At 38.8% G+C, this 18,269-nt stretch overlaps 1 protein-coding gene across 2 annotated transcripts in view; it reads right to left on the minus strand.

Annotated features, from left to right (window-relative positions):
• Positions 1-3,463: 3,463 nt before the first annotated feature.
• Positions 3,464-18,269, minus strand: part of cpeb4b (cytoplasmic polyadenylation element binding protein 4b) — a 35,267-nt gene continuing 20,461 nt past the window's right edge. Inside the window, exons 4-11 of one of the 2 annotated variants that reach the window (XM_063487866.1) lie at positions 16,293-16,343; positions 12,722-12,745; positions 11,487-11,657; positions 11,111-11,200; positions 10,638-10,756; positions 10,397-10,511; positions 9,170-9,351; positions 3,464-6,106 (exon numbers count right to left, since the gene is read on the minus strand). In XM_063487866.1, coding sequence (XP_063343936.1) covers positions 5,879-6,106; positions 9,170-9,351; positions 10,397-10,511; positions 10,638-10,756; positions 11,111-11,200; positions 11,487-11,657; positions 12,722-12,745; positions 16,293-16,343 — 980 coding nt within the window. In that variant the 3' untranslated portion in view covers positions 3,464-5,878. The remainder of the gene's footprint in view (positions 6,107-9,169; positions 9,352-10,396; positions 10,512-10,637; positions 10,757-11,110; positions 11,201-11,486; positions 11,658-12,721; positions 12,746-16,292; positions 16,344-18,269) is intronic. The other variant, XM_063487867.1, reaches the window with a different exon arrangement.

Consider the following 18,269-nt stretch of genomic DNA (forward strand, 5'->3'; position numbering starts at 1 on the left):
AGTGAAGAAGCCATTACCCACAAATGGACAAAACCTGGAACTGTGGTGAACCTTCCCAGGAGTGGCCGACCTACCAAAATTACTCCAGGAGAGCACTAGCGGCTCATCCAGGCGATCTCTAAGGAGCCAGTACAACATCTAAAGCACTACAGCCCTCACTTTCCTCAGTTAAGGTCACGATTCAACAATAAGAAAGAAACTGGGCAAAAATGGCCTCCATGGGAGAGTTTGAAATAAATCACTGCTGACCAAAAAGAGCACAAAGGCTCGTCTTGTATAAATAAATATATATTAAAAAAAAACAAAAAAAAAAAACAACATCTTCATGATCCTCAAGACTCTGGAGAAAATATTCTGTGGACTGATGGGACAAAAGTATAACTTTTACACCAGTTACATCTGGTGTGAAAACCATTTATGCTGGAAAACTCTCCAATGTGGCTGAATTTAAAAACAAACAAACAAACAAACAAAAAAAAACACTGCAAAAAAGAGTGGACCAAAATTCCTCCACAGTGATGTGAAAGACTCATTACCAGTTACTGAAAGCCATGATTGCAGTTCATGTTGCCAAGGAAGGAACAACCATCTATTAGGTTTAGGGGGTAATTACTTTATCACACAGAGCCAGGTAGGTTTAGACAACTTTGTTCCCTTAACAAATAAAATCCTGCATGTTGAATTTCTCCAGTTATCTTTGTTTAATATAAAAAAAAAAAATTAAGAAGGAAAACAATATTCTCTCATTCAGCTCATTCTTCTTCTCAGTTGTTGAATGCGTGAAAAACTGAAAGAAAGTCAAAAGTTTTCTTGTCGTCGAGAAAAATCCCATAAAACAACAAATACGGCCTAATGCCATCAGATGACTGTCGTGTGCAGTTTTCTCTAGGAGTGGTAATTCTTGTGAATTGTAGAAGATCAGGCGGACAGCGGATGCCTTTTGCCAGAGAAGGCATCGACACTACTCTTTAATTATTCAACTTTCAGCCAGATTTGAACACTGAAGGTTTAAAGCTGTGACTCAGACACGCTGCTGACAACACAACAGTCATAAATAATCACATCACACACAGGCTTTCATCACAGTTAAGATTTATTTCATTCAACATTTCACATTACAAATATTTAAAAATTATGCATACTGTTATAAATAGTTGGCTGCAAACAATTAAATAACATTAGATTTTTCTTTTTCGTTTCACTAGCACTTCTACAGACCAACTCCTAGAAATATGGACATATCCGTATTACATAACTTAATTAGAAAGGAAAATACAAAAATAGGAACTTATAAAGTGAAATGACAATAAAAATTAAGGTGATATCTTAAGTAAAAAAATGCTATTAATAAATACAACAACCTTCCCATACACAGTTAAAAACTATTGAAATCTTGCCATTAAGTAACATCATTAACAGACAAATATTTAAATATTTATTTTCCTTCAGAAAATGTGAACCATATATTGTGGAGCACAATATAGCAATTAGTAAAAACTAGACACTTTAACATATTAAAAGCTTCACCTCAAAAATATAACAAAAATCTGATCAAAATTATAAAAATCAATTATACATTCCAATTAAAAATATACCAATAAACAGCTAAATACATTGTTGACCTAATAATTACAATGCAATCAATCACAGTAGCTTAAAATAAACAAAATAAGCAAATGAGCACAAAACCTTTAATGTTTTAAAAATAACTTCAATTATTTATATTAGTACAAATAGTTTGATTTCTTTTCTTTTTTACAAACACCAGCATGAAAAGGATTACAATAACAGTAGAAAATGACTGTGAAAAACATATTAACATCTTCTTTAATTAAATGTCTGCAATTAAAAATGGCATTAAAGAATTACATTGCAAAGAGTCTTTATCTGGAAAAAGGTTCAAAAGAAGTATTGCACATAACAACTTGAAGTTAACTTGCAACATTTACCACATTCAAGTCTTTAAGCTCCCCTTTCCTCCAGATAGGTCTATGTAAGATCACCTCGACAGACAGCGGGGATAGGTTCTCAAGTCTTTTTAAACAGTGTTCTCTATATAAAGGATGCTCAAAGTCCTGCACTGCCAAATCAATTCAAAGGTAGGTTTCTTTTATCTCTCTGTCACGTGCATCCTGCAGAGGTCTGCGAATGGGGAAGCGAGGAAATCGACACGTGGGGCGGGAACAGGGGAAGAGGGGTGAGGTGAGAGCGGGTTCAGGGTGTCCTTAACTTAATAGTTGAGAAACATTTGGTGCACACCACAACAATTAATTGTAATAGCTAATTCATTGTACTTGTCATTTTCTTTTTTTTTTGTCATGCATGCTAAGGATTACAATAGGTGCTAGTTGGCAAGTTCAAGAATATATATATATACTTTTTTTTTTCAAATATTAAAATATCTAAACACCAAACATCCATTCTTGTGATACGAGATTCAGCGTTAAGCGTGAACCAAATTTTGCATTCTCCTTATATAATAAGTTATGCTCCATCTATGGAGAGGAAACCAAGACAGAAGTTACCATTTCCAACTAGTATAGCCATTTTTAGACACATTAACATCAATCCCAAATTATATTTCTTTCTTTCCTTTTTTTTCTCGCCATGCTCTTATTGACCAGATCGACTGGAAAACATCTAGTGTAAGAAAAGCTAAGACCAAGAGAGCGATACTCTTTGGTCTCTCCTCTGCACATCTGAAGTCGCATCAACACAAGTGCGCACTTAGTTGTAAAGATTCCTCAGCACTGAAATGTATAAAAAGCATAATTGAAAATAATATATATTGAAATCACTCAACTTTTTTTTGTTTTTCCTAAAATGAACATTTCCATATATGCAGATCTCTCAGTAACAAAAGTACAAAAGCTACCTTTCACAATGTGAAAAATTGAGGTATTGCAAAAAGGAGTTTCCCCATTTGTGAAAAATGTGCCTAAAATGACTGTTGGAAAAAGAAAAAAAAATATTTAGAAAAGTAGTGCATAATAAATGTTTATATGTGCATGACAAAATAATTTAGCTAGAAAACACTGTACCAAAAATCAGCAGGCCATGTATAAAATAATCTTTTTTTTTTCATCTCATTTAACAGCAAATTCTTCACAAAGTGTTTTAACTTCTAAAATGCTCACCCACCACACCCACAAAACTAATGTCCAGGGTGCAAAACTGGTGCCGACAACACCACGCCGATATGAGGATTCTCACTAGTGTGTGTGTAATAATCAAGTTTCTGTACTAACTCCCTGACATTTAAATGCTCGGCTAATAAGGTAACCACTGAGTGACTCAAACAAAGGTAAGGATTAGTTTTACTTTCGCCGTGGGAAGGTGTACTTTTTGTGTTACTTTTCCCAAACGCACAGATCCATTTCAGATAAAAATAACTAGCGCCTAACTGACAGCACACGCCTCCATTTTGAGCTACGGAGGGAGTGTGAGGCCTTGTCTGTATGTCTCGCAAGCCCTGTTTTGTCCCCCCCCCCCCCCATACTGATGTTCTGATGGTTTTCACGGCACTATTGTTCATATGCATAACGCATTCTGTAAAGACGATGTTCAAGGCCAATCTTTGGTTCGCTGGAGTCTATCAGGGCTTGACAGTTAAGCAAAACTGGGTAGAAATCACAGATTTAGGAAAACAAAAAAATATATATATATGCAAAACGTCCTTGAAGAAAATGAAAAAGACAAACCAAAACTTCCACACAAGTAATAAGCTACAGTATGACCCACTACTGCACAGCCATCTTTGGTTCCCAAAAGCCGCTGGCTACAGTCGACTGGACCTGCAATCTCGTTATGGAGAGCAAACTGCATGTGGGTCACAAGTGTGCAGTAGTAGAGCACACTGCAGAGACTATCTTCATTTATGCTTCAAAAACACTGGATGCTGAGTTGGATTAGCTTGGCAGGGACCTGGCTTCAAGGGCAGATCCCTCCATGTGATGACGATTCCAAAGTCAGATAAACTTTTAATTGCTTCTTTCATTAAATGTAACTAACTCTTGGATGCAAAGTAAAACTTTTTTTTTTTTCCATTAAAGACTTGGGAGAATTGCACAAATGCATTAAAACAAAACTAACACAGACAGGTATTTCCTGTTTGGTGGTAGCCCCATTAAAAACTGCAATACCGTCCTTCAGTGACACGTTGCCTTAACCTCGGTCCTGAAGGACGTGGATTCAAGCCTTGAGCAGGTTGTGATCCACGAATGAGGCCTTCTGTTTGTTAGCTGTAAGCTTAGCAGCAGAGGCCGCAGGCAGACACGAGGAGGGGATCTGGGGCTGAATTTCTCTCTTCACCACTAAGCCTGTCTCTCCTGTAGCCTCCCTTTACCATACATTCCAATAATACACTGTATACTTTACGATGCTCTGTCACTAGCACAACCCTGGGTTTGATTACAAAAATAAGGAGGTGATGAAGCAAGTTGAGTAGAAAACTGTGCCAGTTACATCACTCTCTGCCTGTTGTATCACTTCCCTCTGATTATAGTTCTGAGGAAAGGAGAACACCAGAGAGCGATGATGTTTTCATTCTTGGTTTCTTTTTTCTCTCTCTCTCTCTCTCTCTGTATTCGGCACATTAGCAGCGGAGTTTGAGGTATTAGTTTTTGCATGTCAAAATGGAGATCGAAACCCTAATCAGTGTTGCTAAAATTTTGTTTAGATTTTCAAGTAACATCAAAATGTTTGTATGGTCCTGGAAATCATAACGAGAGGTTCGAACGTTTTTGATCTGGGAGGGGAAAACGAATCCATTTCGTTCTGCAGTGGGCTCTTTCTGCTCGTCAGAGTTAATTAAGATTCAGCTTTGGTAACTACTAAGGGTCTTACATACTGTGTATCTTCAGTACTTAAAGTGGAAATAAGTGCACTCTTCTTTAGCAACACCCTTTTTAATTCACATTTGCTCTGGAGCCTCAGCTATCAATAGCAAACTTAAAGTGCCCCTATTATGCCTTTTGGGTTCTTCCATATCCTTTAGTGTGGTATGATTGAGATATATATATATATATATATATATATATATATATATATATATATATATACACATATACACACACACATATACACACACACACACATATATATGTACTGTTTGAAACTGTCAAAGGCTTTTCTTTTGTGACTTATCTATGTCACTAGGGGGGGGCCCTTAAAGAGACAGGAGGCAAAACGGAGAGTTTCACACAGAGGGTTAAAGACAGGCACTGCAGCAGTGAACAGTATGACCCAAATCTTGTTTTTGGACTTCACAAAATCAATTTGAGTGAACACCCGCCTCCCTCACATGAAACAGTGAGACTTTAAACATATGCAAATATGCAAAATAGGGGCACTTTAATCCTACCTCTCAGAAATAAATAGCCAATCATATTCTGTTCAAACAGCATTTGCTCTGGAGACTCAATACAAAATAAAATGTAAGAGCTCTGCTACAAAACAAGTCAGCTGAATGTCAAATGACAAGTATTTGTTTCGGGGCCTCTTGTATCAAAATTAAAATTAAATACACTGTTTAGAAAAATATCCCAATTAAAATAGCAGAGTACCATATCACACCTCAAACTTTACTATATACGGTTTTTTTTTAGAACTAATAAAAATATTTTAAAAATCAAACATATAAATAAAATCATATTACACATCTTTTTTTTTTTTTTGCTTCCTCGACATATCTGGATGTAAATCTTTCTTTTCCGTCTTTAAATATTAATTTAACAAAAAATTGCAAAAAAATGTCGGGTGAAAGTGGAGCAAAAAGGAACCAGCAACAGAAAAGTGCATTTATTTGTACAATGATTTTGCGACTCCTGCACTACCTGCCCTCCTGCTCCTCTGTTGCCTCTCCCTCTCTAATTTCCGCTCAGTTCCAGCGAAAGGAGATGTGACGGGGTCGGTCGCCTCCCTCTTTCACCAGGGGTTTGTGAAACTCGCGGCCGGCACGCGAATGGATGGCCGCCCAGCAGTACTCGCAGTAATATTGTAGGCAGGTGACGTTGGCGCAGAAGAACGGCGCAAACTTCCCACCGCAGCGAGTTCCCTGGCACTCATCGCACAGCTGGTCATCCAGCACATATGGCTTCACTTCCACCTGCAAAACAGGTAGAAATAAATAAATCCATACATACTACGAGCAGGGTGCAAAGTGAGCCACAACAGGTGCTGCTTTTATTATTTAGAGTTGGAATCATTAAAGTAAGCAGGAAAGAAAATATTGTTTTTAATACCGTGAAATAATCCAATCAATAATTCACTGCATTTACACCTCTATGTAACAGCCTTCATTGTTATTTCAGGGGTCTGCTATTCCACACACATGAGTGATGCACAGGGGAGAGTGTATGTCTATAATCCAGCTTACTGTTACTTTGTAATTCCATCTTTCTTATACGAGTCTCACCGTTTACTTTTCCCTTTCCTACTGTTGCATCACGTTGTTTTAAGCTAATGTTAATAAAAATCACAGGTGCCCTACTGCTGTAATTCTTTTCAGCAATTGGTCATCAAAAATATTTCCACAAAGGAAAAAAAAAAGGTCTCTTTTTTTGCACTTTTTCAGCATTTCTTAACCACATTTGTTTTTATGACGAGCAATCTCAAGTGTCACAGAATCAGCCTGGGCTCAAAATTGAACTTTCATTCACTGCAGACGCCACAGACCTCAATTTTGGCCTCAATGCACAGTTTAATTTCATTACAGCTGATTAACAATCTGCTACGATTGGGCCGTTTGCCTTTTCTACCATTTTTATGGGAAAAACATTAGCTTGATTTATCTGACAAATAATATGACTTGCTGAGTGGAATAGCCGAAGCTTCACTTTTGATGAGGAAGACTGTAGTATCTTCTCAATCCGTTATTTACCAGTGATTAGCAGATCTGTGTGTGTGAGTGGCTCCATACTGTGGTGGCCTGACAGACAAAAAAAGAAATCCAGAGTTCGAGACTGGGAGGAGACACAAATCCCTGTGGGCTTGTCTCAGGAAGGGCATCGTGATCCCTTGTGAATAAGGAAGCAGGTGTTTGTATGAGCTTTCCTCCTCCTAACCAAGCTAGCCAGGATTTGCTGTTAACTTAGCACCCCACACAGTGTGCATTCTTTATTCAGTCTATGCTTCAACATAAACAAATTAAATTAAAGATGCACTGATTGACCATCTAGTGACAGCAACTGGACCATTTTTACTGTTTGTGCCCCTGACTAGCAACGAGCAGGCCCAGTCCAAGCATGTGCAACATGCACACAGTGGCACATGCAAATAGTTGCAGGTTTACTCAGTGTCACATGCAAACATGTCGTTAGCATGAAAGCTCTTCACTGTAAGTAAATAGACAAATTTAGCCAAAGTAACCCATGAGAACGGGAATGACCACACAAACATTTTTAACAACAAAATTAATCAGAGGCTTAAATCATCCTCACCCAGATGAAAGAAGCTAACAAGCCAAAGTGGTAAATGCTAAAGCTATCCAAGCTATCCAAGCTAACAGCCTCAGTATGAGCAAAGGATGTAAGCAGTTATGAGGAAAATTATGCAGTCAGATATAAAAAAAAAAAAAGAAAATTGTTGATGTCCTGTTGCCTGGTGAATTTATAAACATGTTGGAAAATGATCTGACCACTTGACATTTGTTTTGTTGCATAAATGTGTTTGTTTTTGTTTATAAAAAGCAGAATGAATAAAAAGCTGAAATTCTTCTGTGTATGCTGTCAGTTACAGCTCTTAGAAATAAAATCGGAATTATCAAAAAATCTGCATTTGCAGGTCACACTCAGAAAATAATGTGACCAAGAAAATAGAGAACTCATATCTTATTAATAATAATAATAATAATAATAATAATAATAATAATAATAATCTCCTATTCCTGATCAGTATTGAAAAGAATGTTTAAAGTTGTTAATATTGCACTGCTGACTTCACTGTTATTAAAATACTAAAAATTTTCTGCATTTTAAACTTCCTGTTTAGGACCTTTTGGAACACCTCTTACCTCTTTATCTTTCCTGCTCACTGATGAATGACTGTAGTATTGGGAGGTGAACGTTACCAAGGCAGTCATTACACAAAATTTGCACAACATCACAATTATGCAAATCTTAAAAGAGCATACTATTACTCCAGTATCTTATCTTATAATGTTACCTATACTTTACAAACATCTGCTGAGTCTCAAGTTATCTTAACTCACCTATTGTCAGTAGAATTTGTGTCATATACAGTCCATTAGCATGCCTGTAGAGATTACTGTAATTCTTCTGCTGCTGACAGCGCTGGCTAAGTTACTGACAGTATTCTTATGAATTAAGGCTAATAAAAAAATTAAATAAATAATAGACTGTGCACCATCTGTAGGGTTCCTGATACTGAAAGAGTGAGGCTCTGGAGTTCATAGCCTTTTTATAGAGAATATTTTTCAGGTCACAGTAGGAATAGCACTGATAAATGAACTCAATGAAGGCCAAATTCCATTTAGATGCTTCACTTTCAGGGTTTTCGGTATTACGCATGCTGGCTCACTGACACATATGAATGTAAAAAAAAACACAAATTTGTACTCTTACTACTGAAACTGGTCAAAATAGCTCTTTTAACTGCTGACCAAAACAACAGTCCACTCAGTTACAAAGTCTGAATTTCAGGCAGTTGTAGAAGTAAAAATCTCAATTATTGCTTCAACAGAAAAGTGGTCATTAGAGCAGTTTTACAGCTTGCAAAGACATGAAAATCTTAAGCCCAGTTCAACCACACCAAGATATATTTCAGCTAAAAACATCCAATCATTTCTGGTGAACCTACATTATTCTGTTACACAAATCACTCTCTGTTCCAGTTACATCACAAACATAGCACGCCTATTATAACTACTCTGCCTGGATAAAGGTTAAAATGGATGTAAAATCTGAAGCTAAATTTAACAGCAGTCATTTATACTCTTCTGTTCATATTCTAGATCATTTCTGTATAAAATGCAGTATAGTATGACTATATTACTCCAGGAAAAACTGTTAAAACTTGCATTACCTTTGCGCAACTGAAAGAAACACCACGAGTAAGAGCAGGAAGCAAGCTGAAGAAAGGAGGGGGCCGAGAGGGAAGACAGAAAAACACTGAGCTTTTTTTTTTTTTTTCTTCTTCTCTTTCCACTCACCCGTTTATCGATTTCTCCATGCTGCAGCTGTACAAAGCGAGCACTGATAGCAGCAATGTAGCTCTGCTGATTAGAGAAGGCGACCCGCCCCGCTCCCTTGGGGTACTTCAGCTCGGGGTCTGTGTCGATGCCAGCGTAGCAAACTCCACCGTACAGGCGGTCCATTATCATGGCCAACTCCACTGCAAAGAGGGAGGGTGAGGAAGACGCACACAATTAGATCAACAAAACATTCACAAAAACAAGTTTGATGCACAGACGGAGACGGCACACTGACACAAAGATTGCCGGACACAGAAATCCAGCAATTACCTGTGTAGACACAGAGGTTTACATAAACTCATGCCAGTGTAACCAGAAAACACAAACACATAAGCTGATGAGAACTGTTCATCTGAGAGTTTAAACCATTAACGTGGACGGATTAAAGTACTGCAGAGTTTCACGAGGTAAATATGAAAGCAGTGCCCTGAATTTACTGACCGTCCTTATGACTGTTTTTCTGTTTTTTTAACAAGCATGCAGTTTGTGGAAACAAAATCCCTGCAAGTTTACATTTCACCTTTACTTATTACGACATTAAAAAGTCTGAACGATCCTTTTTAATATGTGGATTTTCTTAAAATGCAAATCTAAACCCAGTTATTACACACGGTCATAAAATATTTAATGCACTGCTGGGCCTAATGTCTTTGTTCCTTTCTAAAACGGCAACACAGAGGTTTAAGACACAGTTACACAAAGGTGGCATAAACTTGAACACACAGTACACGTGACATTGTTATCAAGGGGGGGGGGGGGATTATTTATTTATTTTTTTAACACTGCACAGTGTGTCATAGAGACTACTTCCTGAAATAACCAGTGTAGGTCGGTGTCTCTTAAGCTTCACCCTGTAGCGGGTCTAATTTTATAAGCACAAGCTGATCACATTGTGTCTCACAGAAGGAAGCATTTTGCTTACGGCTGATATTTCAACAGTTGGGAAAGAAAAGGAAGTAAGAGAAGACTACTACTTATTGTTCTCATTTGGTCGTTTATGCTATAAAAATATTTAGACTACTGAATCAAAGGGAAGGGAAATAAGAACCCTTAAAAGGCTTTTGACAAAAAACACTTGAGCTACAAAGCATATGCACAGAATATTCCTCAGATGTTTCTATTATAAACACTCATTTGTTGTTAATTCAGCTGGCGGAAAAATACCAGCATAAAAATGAAGGATACCTGCACGGAGCGGGCGAGGAACTCCTCCCACAAAGATGGTTTTCCTTGGGTCAAGAGGTTGAGATCCATCCATCACAAAGTCGCTGTCATTCAGGTTCCATGGGCGGATCTGGACCTGTCACACACAAAACCAACAAGTGGGTTTTGGGTTTTTTTAGCTCTAGTCTACTAAGTTTTACTGAGCTCAGTGGGAACACCAATAGATTTAAGCAAATTGGTGTGTGTGTGTGTTCCCACTGACCGGCTTGTCTTTGATGGTGGGGCTGGACACGCAGAGGTACAGCTTGCCATCCTCCTCGATGCAGGCATCGATCAAAGCCTGCACTGAGCTCTCGTCCTGGAACAGCAGGAAGGCATAGCCTACACAGAACACAAGAGGGTTATTCTCGCTGCTGGGGCCGCAGAGTACTGACAGAGGATTGTGCTGGAATTTAGTTTGCTGATTACTGTGAAACCATGTCTGATCACGACACTCTGCTTTCACAGCAGGAAGGCATAAGCTTTTACAAACATACAAACAATCTGAGCAGAGTTGACAAATGCTTCAGATAACAGCCTGGAGACAAAACCAGATTGCTCAGATGTATAGATATCGATTGTAGCAGATTATCACACACTGCTTTACCCAGGAATACTGAAGTCAGTTGCCAAAAAAACAAACAAACAAACCCAGCATAGTGTGAACAAGCTGTGAATTTAAGGAATTTAAGATACCTTTGGGAGGAAAATAGGATTTGCTCTCAGCTTTGTGAGGCCAGTCCACAAACAGGTGTCCAAAGCGTCTGAAACTGGCTGTTATCTCATCTGAAATGAAAAAATAATAATAATGCATCCTCATCGTCAGGCCATAGCTTTTTCAAAGAAAACACCAGGGGAGATTTAGAGCAGAAGTCCTGCTCAGATTTCACAGTAAATTACAGGGGGGTGTACTGTAAGAAGCCCTGTGTGTTTCAGGCATGATTGCTTTATTTATTTATTTTTAACCTTTTACATTTTCCCTCAAGTTCCCATGTTCTAAGTTTAATTACATAAAAGGCTGAAAGTAACCAGGAATCAAATCCTCTTGATATTAATTATGTTAATACTGCACCTTCATCTATATCTGGGGGCAGTCCTCCAACAAAGACCTTGCGCGAGTAGCGTTCCACGCGCTCTCCGTTCTGGTGCGGAAAGCAGTGTGGGGAACCTAGGCCTGCGAGACCCTGGTCTCCACGTTCATCATCAGGGAAACCATCCTCTATGGGGAAGAGAGAAGAGTGGCCTGAGAAAGAAGAAGAAGGTGGAAAAGATTTATCTTTTGAAGAGAAAACTAGACATTTGTTTTGTTTTGTTTTTTTAAAGAAAACAGTAAATCATGGTAATGGAACTACAATAAAGATGGCCGTAAATAAGTACTTTAATTTCATCCCTTTGTCTATCTGACCTCAATTCCTACTACTTTAATTTTCTTGATCTAACAACAGTAAACAAGAGAATCCCATTAACCTTTTTATCTTACTTACTAAAATCTAACTATTTGATTCAAATTGGGAGAGAATCAGTTAAACATGTGCACGCAGAATGGAGATATTAGAGCCTGAAAGGACCACGTCACAGTCCGACCGAGTTAAATGTCCTTGATGTGTTGTTCTTTATTCCTAATTAGCTTCCATGAATCACACATGGAACTGTGCTGCCTGTGAACATAAAGGTTATCGCGCACACATTAGTCCTATCAGTGAGAAAGTATAAACACTTTCAGAGTGCACTGTGTGTGGTAAAGGTTAAGCTCTCCCTGCTCTATCCCTGCTCCTATACAACCTGCCCTGAGCTGCTTTATGAAGATTTATGCATGGGCGTTAGCCTTAACTGACAGTGTGTGTGCCTCGCCATGTGTCGGGCTCCTCTTGCAATGAGTGTAAATCAGGAATTACACTTTGCGCGTCTCACTGCCTCATTAACTTGTAGCTAAGTGTGACACCGTCTTGTATTGTCTAAGTTAATCTTGCAATATGCAAGCAAAGATGGAGAAAAGCGAGCAGAGTGAAGCATAATGAGAGACACAAAAACTTGAGGATAAAAGATGCACAAGATCACTTGACAACGAGTAACAAGGCTCGACACTAAAGACAATCATGCAGACAAACTCGTCACATCACTGCACATATACCACAGGCCCATTCCAAAACTAAATGCACGTGCCCGTTAATGTAACAACAAACAAGCAGACCAGTCAATAAACTCATAACACTGCTTAACATTACAAGATTAGTTAAAACACTGAGGCTTATAGGGGAGGAAAATATGCTGAAAACGAGACATGATGTATTTGTGATTGTATTTTACCTCGTCTCCTGCTATAATTCCTGGCTGCATGTGGAATAAGGACAAATCAAAGAAGAGGATGTTCATAAAAGTCCCATAATACACATAATACCAATAAAAGTGCCAGGTGGTGCACGACAATGGAGAGACGATCCACTTTCAGCCTGCAGGCCCTTGATTTTATTAATCACCGATGAATCATAAACACCCTGTGGTTTTGTCAGCACACCGGCTATCAAGCAGGTTTTTGTTTTGTGTTTTTTAATTGTGGAACTGTGCATTTTGAAAGGTTGCAGACAATTATTTTAAACTTGCTGTATTTTTTATAAAGGACACTTTATATAGACACGCTGTAAAGGTCACCTCGCTATTAATATAGCACTTTCAAAATAAAATGCTTACTCATTATGAGAAGGGGATAAAGGAGACAATCTAAAGGCGCACAGCTAAAAAAGGACATCTCAGTTCAACAGCAAAACATTTCTGTAATTCAATACAAGCCCTGGGATAACCTTTAACAAAGAAACTGAAGGATAACATGAAGTGTTACGCTACATGTATGGATGCTCTGAATAGGAATATTGACAGAAATGGCAGAAAAATTGAAACTTGAAAGTGAAGCACATCAGGAACATCTATCAAAAATCAAATGAAGCCTTCAATTAAAAGAGGGGAAGAAAATGAAAAAGGAGGAAGGAGGAAAAAGAAAATAATAAAAGCATGAATAGAAACCAGTTTCGGAACAACTGCAGCTTTGTTTGAAGTTAAGTGCCAGATATAATTATATGTTCAATGCCAGTCAAACAGCCGTGTGAATTATCCAGTTCACCTAGCTTAACTGCAAAGTACCAAAATTAAGCAAGTCTGCATAATTATGCAAACGGAAAGACGATGACGAAGACTTGATCCCAGGGCTGAACCTTAAACTGGATTTCAGGTCTAATTTAGCAAGACCTATAGCTAACAGCAAATGTGCTTTAAAACTGTAGGTCATATTTGACCTGCATGTGTGCTCCACACAGCATGAACCTGCAAACAGCATGGCAGAGTGAGTTGGTTACTTTGCTGGGAAGTTACAGCCTTTTGCCTGCAGCTCTTTGTCTAATGGTTCACAGTGGCTGCTCCTGCTTGTTTCATTACTCCCTGCAATATTTCAAACCCATCTGTTATCCAAAATAAAATTTAAAAAAACATCACAATGAATAATGGCATTAAGATACAAGTTCACTGATAAATGCACTGCACTTCCTGTGTGACTCTTTCATAATAAAAGTCAATTTACAACCTTTTATCAGCTCAATGAAGAAAAAATGTTAGTTTGCACTAGAATGTTTTCCAGGAATGTAATGCTGCAAATAGATAAATATTGCCTTAGGCTCAATAAGTGTAAAAGACGTTTATTTATTAAAAAAATAAATAAAATTGAGACCTCTACTATGAGCATGACCTCAGTAATTTAGTGACTAAATCTCAACTCTCCAAGACATCAAATGCATCACTGAAGGTCAAGCAGCACTATCCCTGACAACAGCAGTTTCAATCTAGCCTCATTAACAGAAAGAAAATGTATCCAGTGTGTCATTATCCAAACTTTTCCCAGGGCAGTGGCTTCTCTGATGCTGACATCGTTGCGGGGGGGGGGGGGGGGGCATACTGGCCTTGAGCTAAAGTGACAAATGTTAAAATGTGCACACTGGAGAGAACCAGGCCTCAACCCATGTAAGAGAGCAAGAACATGGAGAAGATGAAAAAGTGGCCAGAGCGCATGAGCAACAATCCTGGCCTCCCTCAGTGGATTTTCCAACCCAGATGGACATCAACCGGGGGGGGGGGAGTAGGCTACAAAGGCTAGCAATAGAGCCCAAGAGAGTCAAGAAAGCACACTAAAAGGAAGCACACAGAGCTATAAGAAGTGCGTGAACAAGAGAAAAAGAAAAAATAGTCAAAGAAAATGAAAGAGTGAAAGAACAGGAGAAAATGTGTTCTTATGAGGTGGGGGTAGGGGGATGGAAGGGAGGGTTTGGCTAGTGTGCAACCTCTATCTGCTGCCTATCCGCTGGCACCATCTGTCTCGGGGCTTGATGACAGCTCCCGATCATGTGATCTTGCCATGTGACTCGGCAATCTTTTGAAGAAACTGCTGGCCTTTCATGTTTTACATCCTAGCCCCAAGCCCAGAAGCAAAAAGCTAGAAGGACAATAAAGGAAACTGTAGCGTGCAAGGGCAAAGTAGAAGCCACTAAATTCCACATATCATGTGGACATGAATGGTTTGGTTTTTTTCCTACCCGCTGAGGAAAGAAATAAAGTATAAAGCCAATTCTAATTTCGAGCTCCATATCTTATTTTTGAGAAGCACCAGGATTAAGGAATGTATTTAAAAGCAAAACAAACATAAGATGAAAGAGCCTCCTTAAGAAGCATGAGAACAGCAAAGAGGTTCATCTTTAGTGTAACTACCTATCAAACTATTTCTGGTATTTAGCAAATTATTCAAACCAAAGGCAGTTTCCCTTTCATTGCTGCTTTCTATCCACTTATTAAAGAGTGGTTTAAAAACACACCATTTTGCTCCCTCCACTTGTCCACATTTCTCAATCCATTCTTTACCTCATGGCTTTGGGGACTAAGCAATATCAACAGTAACAGGTAGAAAGGGAAGGGCCCCACATTAGTTTCAAGCTAGGAGAAAGGGCACAAAGATATATGCTTGTTAGTTTAGTTTCAAGCAGGCATGTGGGGATGTGCTTGTATTTAACTTCAGGTAAGATGAACAGAAAGATCTGCATCTCCAACTGCTATATTTAGCCTACCTCCCTCCTTTAAGATGTGCACTCTTCTCCAAGAATCTGAAGGCATCTAAACACCCTACCTTTGTGTCTGCATAAGTATCGTGGCTACTTCCTCTAAGAGTCACAATGGCACTCTTACCAACAAGTTTTTAACTGAAACCAGTCACACACTCAAGATTACAACTGCATAAATGTCTTGTGTCTAACTAACTCAGTTTCCAATCATAAAATATGTATTCCTGCTTCTCTCAGTCTATCAGGGAGATCGCCTACTTTCTGATCCTGCATGCAAGGGGCAGGAGCAGCTGCTGCAGTGAACAGTACACAGACAGAAACACCGCTCTTAGCAACAACAGCGGCAAACAACTAAACCTTCAAGTGCGGTTACGCTTCGCTAGAGTCGATACAATACAGGCATGCCATCACTCTCTCCCTCCATCATGGCACTGGCTGGGAAGCTATGAGGGACGTTAATGGAAAAGCATCCCATGTCTGAATGAGAGATTACTGCCATTTCCTCAGGCTGATGAAGCCAGCCTTGTTACGTCTCCAAAAACCATCTGAAACATCTGAACTCTTCTTCATGTCGATCTACTGTCCACTTGTCCATTTTAACTTATTGGGCATTTTTAAGCAATAAAGGCACTTTTTTAAAAAAATAAAATAAAATGAATGCCAGCTTGCAATAAATAAATTTATCAGAGATATCAGCATTTTATGATTTAATTTTTTTAATTAGTTTGTTATTGCCCAGTTTGTCATTTTAGCAGACTCTTGAGTGTTTAGGTTACCATACGTACCATTGAGGGGAAGAGGGTTGTCCCCTCCTGGGTGAGGAAAACCAAGACGACCTACATAGGGAAACAACAAAAAAATCTTTTGTTATTCTCATATAAACCTTCCTATGAAGCTATTATTATATTTTCACTGACCAGTTGAAAGAAAAATCTGTATTTTATTAAGAATATGGAAGATATAGTAATAAAATGGCTGTCACTAATGTGATATCTACTCTCCACACCAGCTACAGCCAGCTAAAAACAATGTGAGGCAAAACAGCACCACTAACACTATCAATCAGTACTTTGTATTTGGAAAAGGGCTGTTACCATAATAATCCTCTTGACAATTACAGCAGTGCACTGATTAAATTGCCGAGAGGCACTATTTGATCTATTCTGCGCATAATATAGGGACAGTTGGTGACTTTACTTTGTTATAAGTTCTTTTAAAGTGTTCATCCAGAGCAGGCTTTAGCTGGGACAGCTATGATCACAACCTTTGTTACCGCTGCATGTTTCTCCTACATCTATGGGACATCAACTATCTCTTTCCCTCTTATCACCTCGTTATTCTCCAAGCCTCATGCTATAGATTTTAGCCATTTGCCAAGACCCTCTTGCATATGCACACACCCGCGCCTACACAAACATGTTATGATTCCAAACAAGTTTCGAAGTTATGCAAGGCCCACTTGCTGCAGAGGGATAATGACATGAAAGAGCTCAAATAGTACGACCATTGTTGAGTGGGTAATGAGTGCCCTGTGATTGGTGCATTCCAACGCCTTGGTCACATGGAAATCTCTTGGCTCCTCCCCCCATAGTTCTAGGCAAACTATGGGGGGAACAGAAAAAAAACAGAATCCCATAGAACAAAAAAAACAGAACCCCGACTCACAGAGCACAGAAACCAGGACAGACCACCTGCAGCTTTGAAACACGCCGCTCGATGATAATATTCGACTGTGTAGCGCATGCATCATCATTATCTGAATAAAAATGCAATAAAATGTGTTCAGTTTAATCAAAATAAGCTCAAAGGTGGCAACCAAACCAAACTAAAATCCTCTGGACTACAATTCAGACCTTAGTGATGTGATGACACTAAGGTGAAAGTCCATCTGAGCACCACCTGCTATTCTGAATTTTAAAGGGCTATAATGGTCTCCGAGGATCACACGAGTAGGCACCATATCCCTGTGTGTCTGCAGGACTGTGTGTGCCCGCTCTGTGAACCTGATTTGCATGCTGCTGGCTACATGTACGTACAGTACTGTAACAGTTAAAGCACATGCATGCAGAGCACACAAAAGACGGGGGGGCGTGTGTGTGTGTGCGTGCATGGGGTGGGTGAACAGAGGGATCCTTTCTGTCAGTCAGGACAATGCTGGAAGGGATTCAAAGCTACTTGTACTGTAGACATTTTGTCTCGCCCGCTCCCTTGCTTCATTGCTCTCACTTTGTTCAATATGTTAAGCCGGAATGAGAAATTGCTGCCCCTGCTTATGTGCATCTAAATGTGCTTGTGTATGAATTCTGCCCCAGTTTGTTATGTAGATGCATGTATGCATGTGACTGAGAGAAAGAGCAAAAACTGGCCCGGAGAAGAGTCGCTGTAATTATAATATTTTTATTTTGCTGTGAGGGGGAAAAGGTAAGCACTCAATTAAGTCACTGCTACACTTGGCACAGCATAGTATAAACATTGACTATAATTATGAATATGTCTGAATTCAGAAAATAAATTGAGCATTATTTATAGCAGGCCAAGGGCTAGACGGCAAAAAAAACAAAAACAAAAAAAAACAGGATGGGATATTTTGTTATGCATCAAATTACTGTCTAAAATTATTTACTTTTTGTCATCTTTCTTCAGACAAGCTTTGCAGACAACAGAAAAATGTAAACATACCTGACCACACAGAAAAAGGTTCAGAGAATGCTACTGAGCTATTATTAGCATCAAAGAAGCAGAGAACATCTGCTTTACGTATA

This window comes from Pelmatolapia mariae, linkage group LG10_11 (genome assembly GCF_036321145.2).
Source record: "Pelmatolapia mariae isolate MD_Pm_ZW linkage group LG10_11, Pm_UMD_F_2, whole genome shotgun sequence".
NCBI lineage: Eukaryota > Metazoa > Chordata > Actinopteri > Cichliformes > Cichlidae > Pelmatolapia > Pelmatolapia mariae.